This window comes from Epinephelus lanceolatus, chromosome 14 (assembly GCF_041903045.1).
Source record: "Epinephelus lanceolatus isolate andai-2023 chromosome 14, ASM4190304v1, whole genome shotgun sequence".
In the NCBI taxonomy this organism is placed as follows: Eukaryota; Metazoa; Chordata; class Actinopteri; order Perciformes; family Serranidae; genus Epinephelus; species Epinephelus lanceolatus.
The window spans coordinates 43,042,780-43,055,719 of NC_135747.1; the positions used below are offsets into that span (position 1 = coordinate 43,042,780).

At 44.9% G+C, this 12,940-nt stretch overlaps 1 protein-coding gene across 1 annotated transcript in view; it reads left to right on the forward strand.

Annotated features, from left to right (window-relative positions):
• Positions 1–12,940, forward strand: part of itgb5 (integrin, beta 5) — a 74,714-nt gene that overhangs the window by 24,367 nt on the left and 37,407 nt on the right. Inside the window, exons 10-11 of the mRNA XM_078174745.1 lie at positions 4,044–4,218; positions 5,119–5,373. Coding sequence (XP_078030871.1) covers positions 4,044–4,218; positions 5,119–5,373 — 430 coding nt within the window. The remainder of the gene's footprint in view (positions 1–4,043; positions 4,219–5,118; positions 5,374–12,940) is intronic.

A 12,940-nucleotide genomic window follows, 5' to 3' on the forward strand; every position in this document is an offset into this window, starting at 1 on the left:
TTATCCTCAGCAGTGAAAGGAGATGGAGGGTAGCGGCTCAGCCCGCCAGGTGCCAAGCTTCCCTTAGTCCTTACTGAGGATACGGCCCCGTCCACATCCCCGGTGTCAGTCACTGCGGCTGTTTGAGCTGCCATCGAGCCCGGTGCTGCATCTCAATGACCTCACACAAAAGTAGGCAGGAGGAGGCCTGTGAAACTGCAGGCTGTGAAAGAAGTGAACTGGCAGGAGCAGACATGTGAGCTGGAGTGTATGTCGTTAGGCCGGGATCCTTTTCACTGTAACAACACAGAAATGTATGAACACTGAAAAGGACTCATGTTTATGAATGGAGCTACGTCTGCTCGAACACACACCCGAACACACCACAGGTCCTGTTGAACTTTATTTTTGTCCCAACAGATTAATTAAATTATGTGACGTTGTGTTTGGTCTTTATCTTAATATATTTTGTCATAGTTCAATTAAATTTCAGACGGTCATAAGAATTCCATCATCCAAAAGTTTTTCCACCATGTGGAAAATCTTTGTGAGGATGAGTCTTTGTAAAATATAATTTTATGTGGTAGGGACAACTACCACATAAAAGAGTGGAAGTGGAGTGGAAAAGTGGAAGACTCAACCTCACAAAGTTTTTCCACCATGTGGAAAAACTTTGTGAGGATGAGTCTTTGTAAAATATAATTTTTAGTGCCCTTGTTACAGAGATCACATGATAGGGCGCCAGCAAAGACTCTTCATTACGGCGGCTTTGATGTTTTACTGAGTACCAAACAACAGCAGCAACAGGGGGCCGTGCACATGCTGTGTTTTTTGCACCCTCAAATCGCTCTGGCATCACTCTGCTGTTTGAGTGCGCCTGCTGTGCATCTATATTGAAAACAATGGACAAACAATACAATCATTTACCATCCCTGTTATATGGCCGCTGATCTCCTCCTCTGCTTGAAGGTGAAGGAGCTCCCTCACCTTATTGTCTCCCCAGTTTAGAGACATTTTCACTTACTGTTTTTGTCCTCGAGTTAGCTGCTAACTGCTGCTAGCCGCATGTCACATCCTGCCAGCTGTCCCTTTACACAGATGGTAATTCAGCGCTGTTACTTCCTCCACTGTCGGCTTCAAGGCAGTACAACTCTGTCCCCTGTTTCATGATGGTACCTTGAACTGAATGGCAGAGCGGAATAACGGTGCGACATTCACCCCTTGGTACAGGCTGTGTTAATATGGTCATTAATGTTATGGTCCTGTCCACCTGTGTTCCAGTTGTCCCACCTCTCACCGGCAGCTCACCAAGAAGGGAGACCAGTGGTGGCCACGTCCACCCTGATACAATCTCTGGCCTCGCCACTGCACACTGACAGTTTCAACTTGCCCATATTCAAATACATCATGACAGAATTCCTGAAATTCAGTTACAGCTTTGGTTTCTGTCGGCCACCCACCCCCCACAGCCTCACACACTCTCTTGACTCCTGACTCCATGTCTCTCTTTGAACGCTGTGGCTCATCCAGCTGTGTGTTGAGGTAATTTCTGAATGAGTTTAGTGTCACAGTATCATTTCCTCACTCCGTCCTCCGCCGTGCCCCCAAATGTCCTCTGTTACTACTTCCTCCCAGCTTTTCGCCCCCTGTGCTCCTCCACAGCCTCGTAGTTGTCCCAACCCGCCACATGATTGGGCGGATCGGCCTCCTCGCGACTCACATTTACAGTAAATCTAATTGAGTCTTTAATTAACTTGTTAAGCTTCCCGCGCTGATTTGGAGGGGAAATCCAGGCGACATGTGACGTAGGCACTTCCTGTGTTGTGTGCTGCTGCCCTTCAGTCCCCCGCCCCACTGACGCTGACAGATTCATGCATGCTTATTGATACTGGTTTGTGTTTTAACATGATGAAATATCTAGTTAGAATAATGAGTGAAATGTGTTTTTATGCCTCTGCAGCAGTGAGAGCTGTGACTGTAGAGGCAGTTTGTTTTAGTCTGTCAACGTTCACTTGGACTCAACGATGAGCTGATTAGAATACAGTGGTCACAGATCAAAGGCCAAAGTCATCCAGAAGATGTGTGTGAAGCATCCATGTTTTTTGTTGTTGTTGTTTTTTAATCAATTACAGGCAAATGACAATACATATAGCACAGATGATAATATAGTCTCACAAACACAAATGTTTGACTTGTACAGGACGAGATGAGTAACAGAGAGGACACATAACAGTTAGTAGGATCACATCAGTAGTTTGAAAGATCAAGTTGATGGTATTAGTAAAAAAACAAAGCTGACAAACGTGTATGGGCATGATTTCAATTGTCAGGTAACATTGTTACAACCTGTTACATTGAGCAATAGGCCTACACTAGAGGGATGCAGTCAAAAACATAGCTAGATTATCATACCCTGTGTGTAACTAATTTCATGCCTTACCCTTATTGATCCTGTTGTTGAAATTGTCTAGGAGTAGGAGCAGGAGTAAAGTTTGTGTTTCCAGTTAGTTGGAATAAAAGTGTAAGTGCAACTTAACTGATTGGCAAAAGGCATACAACAAATTCTAGTTTGGCGAAAGGAATGATGGGTATTGAGGTTCAGATTTGGGGACGTTGTTGATGAGTTCTGCTGCCGGATTGACTGAATGTAACAGTCGGTTTTAAACAGCCTGTAACAGTAGAGTTTCTGCCTGGCTTCCATTCTTTACACCTTGCAGAGGTCTTTTCATCGCTGCAGCTCATGTGATGTATTTACAGTTTGATAATTCCTTAATTAATTAGTTGATAAAAAGGCTACACCCAGGATCTGTGCAGAGGAGGCTGTTGTTATCTCTCACATCATGAACAGGCGTTGCCCAGGTTGTGACATATTTGCTCTTGCAATGCCCTTTACTCATGAGCTCCAGATCCAAACACTCAGATGTTGATGCCAAGAACAGCAGGTGCTGTTAGGGTGGAATATTTGGTTTCAGTGCAGGACTTCAGTTTATCTTCTGAGGGTCAAGTGCTTCTAGTCAGAACTTCAAAGCAGAGACTATTCCCTCCCCTCTGGAGCCAGAATAGATGAGAATATTCAGCCTTATTTCACTCTCTCTCCGCAGCTCTGTAAAGTTCAGTTCTGGCCCGTAAACCTCACAATCATTGTTTTATTTCAGACCCAGTGAGCTGGAGCGAAGAGCCAAACCAGCAGAACATGTGTGCTTTTCTGTTTAGCACTTCGCCAGTCTTGTTTGTGGCGTTTGAGTGAAAAGCTGCAGCAGTCAGCGATCAAATTCATAGCAGCGTAATTTCATCAGTTTAAGTCGAGGCAACATGAAAGAAAGAACTCAAGCGTGGCTGCTGTGATGGAGGAAATATGTGGAAATACCAGAAGTACATGCTCATGTTGGAAGAGAAGAAGCAGCCAGGGTCGGGTTTCTCTTCTTGTCAGGGCTTCCTTCCTCGGAGCGATCAGATGGGTGGAGGTCGTGTGTCATGTCCCACTTTCTGTGCAGACAAAGCCACATCAGCTGCACACTGTAAACTTGTCTTTGGGTGAAATCAGCCCACTGCTGTAAACATAACACAGGGTCGTGTGTAGTTCATGTCCGCAGGCGAGCTGGCAGCTGCCAAGAGTTTGCATGCTGGCTGTGTTTGCTCAGATGAAAAGATGCAGGGTCACATCAGGTCAGTCAGAATATGGAGACTCGGGGGAAGAAGGGATGACGTATGAGCTTCTTATTCATAGACAGATAGTAGATGTCAGCTGAAGTACCGACACAGAGGCTAAGCAGTGTGCTGCTGTGGACTAAAGGTGACTATAATACATTTTACCAGCAGCACACTACTTAGCCTCTGTGACGGTACTCCTGCTGCTTCTCCAAACTCGTGGCGTTCCAAGCCCTGCCTACTTTAGTAACACACTGACTTTGGTGAAGTACCCCATAAAACTCTACTTCAGCAAGTCCGAACTATCCCTTTAAGAGTCTGTACGATGTTACATCTCTCAGATCATCTGAACTTGACCTGAACCCTTTTTATTCCAAAAACAGGAAGTCCCATTTCTCTCCACTTCTTCTTTGAAGGTATCGTTCAATGTGAGTGTGGAGGCGAGGAGCTGCCCTCCCCGCGGCACCGACCAGAGCTTCACTATCAAGCCGGTGGGGTTCAAAGACCGTCTGGAGGTGGCTGTGGATTATCAGTGTGACTGTGGCTGCAGCCGGAGGGCACAAACCAACAGCAGCATCTGCAGCTCCATCGGTACTTCATCTACATCACAAAATGTTAAAACCATAAGATGAATCAATTAATTAAGCCTGCCTTAGATTCACTGTTATTTGGTGTTAAAGAGTGATTTGAAGGCATTCAGGAGAGGAAATTTGGAGTTAACGCTTCACTGAAACATAATATTCTGTCTTTATTTCCCTCGCCAAAAAATCCAGGAATTTATCTGTGTTGCTTTTGAATAATAAAAATCTGATTATAGAAAAACCTTTGGCAGCAAAATCATTCTGCAGTTTGTTTGTAGTTTGCTTGACAAACTTTTAAAGACTGAAATGTGAAGCAAACTGTAGGACTTGTCTTTCAACAAGAAATGCAGCAGTTTGACAGCAAGAGGACATAAAAATCATCTCCTGTAAAACCTTGTTAATCACACAGGACAGAAAACGACTGCTGTTCAGCTTCGTGTAGGTTTCAGCCTTGGAGGAAGTGGAACACCTCAATCAGTGATGTCTGACCTGGTACTTTGGCCTCAGTAACTCAGGAAAACTCCCACTCTTCAGCCGTAAATTGACGACTTTCTTTGGCATGATTATGGAGAGACTCTCACTTGTGGTTCCTGTTGTCGAGATAATGACGACTGTAAAAGCCTGAATTATTCTCTAACCATAATTTTAAACTTGAGCTACATATTGAGACATTTGAGACAGAGTAGGTATTGAGTTATATCAGTTCTGCTATTTTTAGGGAAAAATACATTCAGTTATTTCTGTGCACATTTAAGATGTAGAGAGTGCCTTAAATGAGTGACTGGGAAACAAAAGCTGATCAGTGTGTCTGAATAATCCTGCAGAATTAATTAAGAATATACAGGGATGTGAAAGTCATGTCTGAAAGCTGTAATCTGTCAGTAGATTAAAGTACCTCTTGCCTCTGCAGGTACTTATAACTGTGGGACGTGTCACTGTGAGCCGGGCTACCTGGGCGCCCGCTGTGAGTGCCAGGAGGGCGAGGCCAGCAGCATGTACCTCAGCGCCTGCCGGGAAGCCGAGGGCAAGCAGATCTGCAGCGGGCGAGGAGAGTGCAGCTGCAACCAGTGTCTCTGCTACGAGTCGGAGTTCGGCAAGATTTACGGCAGCTACTGCGAGTGTGACGACTTCTCCTGCGCCCGACACAAAGGCATCCTCTGCTCAGGTAGGAACGGCATCCAAAGGTTGTCTGTGCTGAAGCTGAGCTGGTCTGCAGGGTGTGTTTGAACCCTGATGTCAGAGAATCCTTTGATTTAGGCCTGTCGGGATAATTACGTTATTGACTTATGAGTTGCGTCTTGTTGCAAGAGGCAATATTGGTTTAGTTTTGTTGGTCAAATTTTGTATTAAGTCTCAAGCTGAGTAATGTTGTACTACTTCTATAAAGGTACTATAAGATTAGAGGATAGTTTCTGCACACCTTAAGGTAAGAAAGGCAGAGCAGCAGGAGAGACTGTCAGCGTTGACCTGCTCCAGGCCGGGTCGCCAGGTAACGATACAGATTAGTGGCTAACTGCAGCATCACAATGTGAGCAGTTATTAAAGAGTTAAACAGCAGAGTTGAGGCTTTTAAAAGCTCGGTGTTGGATGTTAGCCGCTGCTGCCAATCAGCTCGTGCTAACACTCAGGAGACGGTCCTTCAGCGCTGTGTCTAACCTGTTTCACAGCTGCAGGAAGTTTGCTGATCTGATGGGGAGTCTGGTGGTCGGAGATCAGACCCTTAGCGCAGTCCTTTTGCAGACGTCCACACCTCGATGTTTTGCCCTCTAGACAGCGTGCTGCAGTTGTTGTTACCTCCGCCAAGGAGGTCATGTTTTCGCCGGCGTTGGTCTGTTTGTCTGCAAAATAACTCGAAAAGTTTTGAACGGATTTTGATGAAATTTTCAGGAAAGGTTGATAATGGGACAAGGAACAGATGATAAAATTTTGGTGGTGATCGGTTGAAGCGAAGTAGATAGAATAATAAAATGGCGGGAAATCCAAGCTGCTTGGCGGATTTCTGCGCTCTCCGAGTGCTCTAGTTCTTCTTCTTCTCTGTGTTTATTGGCGGCTTGCAAACCAACTCAATGAAAGCAGTCTGGCTTCATATTATCGTCACTATTTATCGGCTATAACTTTAATTATCGGAATTATACATAATAATAGAAATGTCTCATTGTAGTTTGATAATTTATCGGCCTGATACATATCATGCATCCCTAGTATAGTAGAATATCATATGTATGTGTTCTTTAGTGTATAGTCTATAAAAGATGAGTCGTGTTTTCGTAACCTTGAATGAGATGTTTATATGTACATAGGAAGCAAGTTCTAGATGGAGACATTAACGTTTTTGGATTTTTGCATCAGCCTCTGTAGTGAGAGGTCCTTCCACAATAAGTGCATTGGAAACACTTTCTTTTTTAAATCCAAACCTGCTTTCTTTTGTGTTTTTACTGCTCTCTTCAGCTCAGGTACAAACCTCCTGAACGTCTGGATCTGAAGTTATCAGAGAAAATAGGTGAGCACACATCAGCAGGTGTTGTGCTAGCGGCCTGTCTCTGGCATGCCAATCAGTGTCGGAAAAACACTGCTGTTATTCAGCAGTCTGATGGCCTGTGGGTAGAAGCTGTTGGTCGGTCTTGTTGTCCTGGATTTCACACTCCTGCAGTGTGAGTCTGTGGTTGGGGTTTGTACTATCCTTGATGATGCTGTGGGCCCTCCTGATGACCCTGCTGTTGTAAATGTCCTGAACTGAAGGAAAGGCTGCTCCTGAGATTAGTTGTGCTGTGTTTATCACATGCAGGAGGGCCTTCCTGTCCTGAGCAGTACAGTTTCCATACCAGACTGTGAATGAGCTGGTGAGGACACTCTCCACTATACATCTGTAAAAGTTACTGAGGATGTTGGTTGGCATGCCAAATTTCCTCAGCTTTTATAAGAAGTACAGACACTGCTGGGATTTCTAGATGATCTGTTGTGAGACCAGGTGAGATGCTGGCTGACGTGGTGCCAAGAAGTGTCATGGTTTTAACCCTCTGTATCTCTGTCACTGATGTGTAGTGGCACGTGCTCCCCTTTCCTCCCCCTAGGATCAATAATCATCTCCTTACTCTGTTCAGTGTTTTTACTGGTTTTAATCAGCTGGTCCGTTGAGGAAGAGACCTCTGATGATAATTCAGCTCCTGGTAAAAACCTCTTCAACAATGAACACTGAAGGAATTCTAACCAGGAGAAGTTTCAGCTGGTTGTAATCTTCAATCCTCATCGCTAGACGCCACTATATCACCCTAAATCTGACACACTGGACCTTTAAACATATATTTTGCTCCAGTTGCAATGTCTGGATATTCTTTGAAAGGGTGGACTTACATTATTGTGCTGCAGTACAATAATATAGTTTATTTCAGTTATTTCTGGGACAAAAAATCGTCCAACAGAAGCAGTTTTCGTGACAGGCCTGTTTGTGTATGACTCCTCTGAGTTGCTGTGCTTGTAGTGAGGTGGTGGTTTGAGCTACAGCTGCTGAGAGACCGCACCTCCCTGAACTTAATGTGAATACAAGCTGACATCAAACATGCTGTAGGCTCTTCAGATCTGCTGCTTGTTGTGGGTTATGATTAAACATAATGCACATTCATGATGTTGAGTCACGTTCCCGTGCCTACTCTGGGTGTGTCCCCGTGGTTTGGCCCTCTTTTGAATTCACTGTAACCACCGACCTCTTATCCTGAGAGCGAGCTCCAACGGTCACCTGCAGGGCCGCTGTCGTGGCTCCCAGAAGAAGCTCAGAGCAGCAGCTGCAATAGTAGTTCAGATGCTCGGCTCCTGTTGTGTTGCCTCAGAGGGCTTGTTGTGGTAAGATACTTGTCTTGGAGTGATGGAGGACCTGAGAGAGGTGGACGGATGGTTTCTGGAATAGAGATTGAAGTAAATACAGTGTGAGCCTGATTTAGAGACATTTACAACCCCAAAAAGTTAGGACACTGTAAAACTAAAATAAAAACAGAATCTGAGGACACTTATTGTTGAAGTCATGAAAATGTTCCCATTCTTGTTTGACATACGACTTCAGTGTCTCAACAGTCAGGGGTCCATGTTGCTGTATTTTGTGCTTCATAATTTGCCGCACATTTTCAGTGGCAGGTCAGTATAGTACCTGAACTCTGTCACTATGAAGCCACGCTGTTGTAACATGTGCACAATGTGTCTCATTGTCTCACTGGAATAAGCTGTGATGTCCCTGAAAAAGACGTCGTCCAAATGGCAGCATATGTTGCTCGAAACCTGTTTATACCTTTCAGCATTGATGGAGCCTTCACAGATGTGAATTTACCCATGATGCACCTCCATCCCATCACAGATACTGGCTTTGGACTTTGAGCTGGTAACAATCTGGATGGTCCTGGAGGACAGGACGTCCATGACGGACTGATCAAACCACAGCACACCTTTCCACTTTGTGTCAGTCCGTCTCAGATGAGCTGTTTCTGGATGTTGATGGCTTTCACTTTGCATGGTAGAGTTTTCCAAAATGTTCCTGAGCCCACGTGGTAATTTTATTTATACAGTCATTTTCATTTTTGAGGCAGTGCAGTCTGAGAGGTCGAAGGTCAAAGGTCATTCAGTGTTCAGTGCAGACAATAAAAACACACAGAGTCCAGTATCACACTGTCAAATCATGGACATTAGTGGTCACCGCTGGTTAAGATCAGTGATAGCAGACGGGACAAAGGACAATCTGTAACTCTTAGTGCTGCATTTAGGGAGGCAAAACCTCCGTCCTGATGGAAGCATCTGAAGCTGAAAGTCTCTGTTGAGAGTCTGAGACAATAGACGGAGCTTCAGAGGGGACCCTGTCTTCTTTATTATACAGACGCTGGAGGTTGTTCAAAGTAACACCAGTGATCTCACAGCACAACTCGACCAGTTTCTCTTTTCTTCTTTCATCTTCTGTGATTTCTCTGGATTTTATGAATCTTTTGTCTTTTTAGATCATTTTTGGGGCTTTTCTGGCCTTCATTTGGTCGGACAGCGTAAAGAGTGAAATGAGGAGAGATGATATGCATCAAAGGGAAAGGACACAGCTCTACCACATGAGCTACTCAGCGCCCCTTCTCTGAACCTTTTGATGATATTTTGTACTACAGATGGTCAAATCCCTGAATTGTGCGCTGAGAAATGTTGTTCTTGAACTGTTTGTCCACACAGATTTTCACAAAGTGACAATCATTGCTTGTGAACAAATGAGCCGTTTGAGGATGCCCCTTTATATCCAATCATAATACTTTAAGCTGTTCACCTGTGGGAAGTTCCAACCAGGTGTTTTTTTGAGTATTCAGCAACTTTCCCAGTCTTTTGTTGCCTCTGCTCCAACCTTTTTTGGAGCATGTTGCAGGCTTAGAATTCAGAATAAGTGTATATTTGATGCTGTATGCTGTATTTAATTGAATATTGGTCACCAAAGATTTGCGAATCATTGCACTCTGGTTTTATTCACACAGCAGCTTTTTTGGAATCAGCGTTTTATGACAGATTGATAGCCGACAACACTGAGATAGTACTGTGACTGAGCTGAGGCTCTGTGGCCTTTAATTATCCCCATTTTGCCGTCCTGGGGCCTAAATATGCTCTGTTAATCAGAGATTCATGCACCGATGCCAACTTTAAATCCTGTTCCTCTCACTGAGCTTCACTCAGATGCCCAAAGAGCCTCGGTATGAAAAGGCAGGTTTGGCTCAGTGTATCTGCTCAGCTCTACCAAACAGGCCGAGGCTGTTGTGTTCCCAGAACATCGGGTCCGCTGGCTCATCCCCAAGCCAACGGCTGTTTCTGTGAAACCACAGAGAGCGCTTTGTGACAGTGGGGCCAGCTTTGGCGCGATCCCCTAACACAATGCCTGCCTCTATTTATCTATAGCCAGTAGAAACAGAAGTCTTTCGTTTAGTCAGCAGCAGAGCCGGACACACTGAGCGCACAGATGCAGAATGGCTGTTTGTTTGTGCCGATCATCCATAAGCGGTCATTAAAATCTTAACAGTCCACTACGTCCTGCTGCTCCTCACCTCTCCTTGTCTCCTCGTCTCCTCCTCTCTCAGCGTGGTTGCCCACTGTGCAGCCATAATGAGTTCCTAATGATACCAAACGGTACGCCTCCTCCACACTTTCCTCTGAATCTGTCAGTTAATTATCGTGGAGCACCCTGTGGAAGGCGTGCTGTAAAAACTACTCTGTGCCCGCACGTTTGTGAAACCCACAGGAAATACTGTTAAGCTCTGTTTAGAGCCCCTCAGCAAGCTAAACTATCTTGTAAACGATATTGAGCTCCACCTGGATTGGTCACACTTGGCTGAGAGCTGCTCGTTTGTGGCTCATGTCTGGGAAAATGTGGAGTGTGAAGACTGATAAACTGCCTCAGGGCGCAGCAGCTTTTATTAAAGAGGAAATCAGCTGGCACTGTCCTCTGGGTTTTGTTTTTTCTTTTTAAATCGCTCTTCATCTCCTTGAATGTCTGAAAGTAGTTTTCCCATGGAGCTCACTGAGGTGCAGCTATCGGCCTGTGAATCTGAAGTGCTGGTTTCAGAGTGAGCCTCAGTCACAGCGGCAGATTATGTCGTTGAACTTGTTATATTAATTGTAATATTCTTGCCTTGGTAACATGAGTTCTCTGCAGTTGCACCAGTACTGAGAATATGTAATAATACGGAGAACGGCCCAGGAGTGCACTCTGTAAGGGCCAGTCCCAATACCCCCCTTAGCCCTACCCCTTAGCCCTACCCCTAGATTTGCGCGTTCCCACGACGGGTAGTGGTGTCCCAATTCCTTTTTGCGTGTAGGGGTAGGGGGCATAACGAGGGGTAGTGGGTATGAAACTAGCCCTTTGGAGCGAGGGATTTCACATGCTGACTTGCCAGCGAGGGGTAGACGTCGCCATGGCTACCACCGAGCAAGAGATGGGGAAAAAAGTTCATACATAGCTAACGTTACTGTCGTCAGGTTGCTTGTTAGCTAGCTAGCTAGCTCGTACTGTCTGGCGTCTGTCATCTGTCCTGTTCTGCAAAATTGTCGTATTTTCACATTACGATAACACGCCAGCTAACATAACTACGCTGCCTTGTGATGTTAGCTGATTAGCTAGCTAGCAGAAGTCCCCTGTCGTCTGTCGTTCATCAGACGAAGCATGATGAATAATGCAAACGTGATCGGTAGGATGAACTCAACTGGAGACTCCATTGTAGATGCCAGTTGGAAATGTAGATGGCTCGCAGCTTCCTGTTTAAAATAGTTACCTATGCGTGAATGTAACCGACGCGGTGACGTAGTGAGTGGTGTCCTAATTCCTAGGGAAAGATTTCAACCCCTACCTCTCGTTGCTTCATTTCGAGGGCCAAGGGGTAGTGGGCAAGGGCCAAGGGGTAGTGAGCAAGGGCTAGGGATAGTGGACGAGGTATTGGGATTGGGTCTAAGTCTTTTCATGTCTCCACACTGACAAAATCTGTGGCTGAAGGTGTTATGATAGCAGGTCGTGCGTCCGTCCCATTCGTGTGAACGTTATTTCTCAAGAATGCTTTGAGGGAATTTCTTAAAATTTGGCACGTGTCAGACTAGATAGAGTGATAGATAGTGATAGAATTTTGGTGATCTAAGGTCAAAGGCCACTGTGACCTTGGATCTGTCTAATTCTTGTCAGCACAACATCTCAAGAGCGTCATATTTCCTCATATTTGTCACTGACAACAGTAAACTGATTAGAATTTGGTGGTCGACAGTCAAAGTGTCTCACTTCAGGGGCTGCAGCCTTTCTGGTCTGGTCTGCGGAGGATTTCCTGGTTGCATCATCAGTGGTTCTTGCCCCAACCCGTTTGCATTACTGTTACCTAGCAGCCAGCTGCGCTTGACAAAAGAAGGAGTAAGCTAGCCCTAAATCATGGACACACAGATTGTTATTGTATATACATATATATTTTATTTAACACTTGAGGAGATGATTGATCGCCACAGACACTGCCGTCTGATATATTTCAGGCTGATTTCAGGTAAATTTATTAAATTAAGATTGTTTAAGCTGTGTGCTTTTAGCTGATAGTAATTTTAACAACAGTTAACCGTTAGCTACTTAACAACTGTTAGTTAACTAAGTATATAATCACGCAATGCATCTTGGGATACACTGGGCCACGAAGGATTCATCCGTTGCATCCTCCAAATTCTGGGAAGGAAGGCTGCATTTCTCTGCTGCATTTGGAGGAGCCTTCAAAATGGGACGGCCTTGGTCGCGCTGATGTGACGCAATCGGTTTTCAAAGGCTGCAGCCCTGAACTGAGACACAGCTGAAGTGACCTCACAAAACATGCTTTGGTTCAACTGGTTTGCAGAGGCACACAATCGCTAGGTGGTAATTTTTTAAATCCCTATTCCAAGATTTTTAAGATTCATTGTTCACTGTTGTTTCTTGTGTTTAAATTCTGTTGTTTTCTTGGGTCTGTGAACGCAGCGCAGGTGAAACTCTTCATGAGGTCTTTTGTCTTCAGGAACAGTTTGCAGAGTTTGAGTAGCAGGGTAGATAATCGATCTATCAATAGTCTGATGAATGAGAGGAGCAGCTGCTGCAGAGGCGAGTGAGAGCAAACTTTTAGACCCATTGCAATGAACGGATGTGAAGTTTTACTTTCATTGCGCCGGACGTTCTGTTGTTCCATTTGTGCCCAGAGTAGCTCTGCACTCTCAGTGTGGTGCAATGAATAACCAGATAT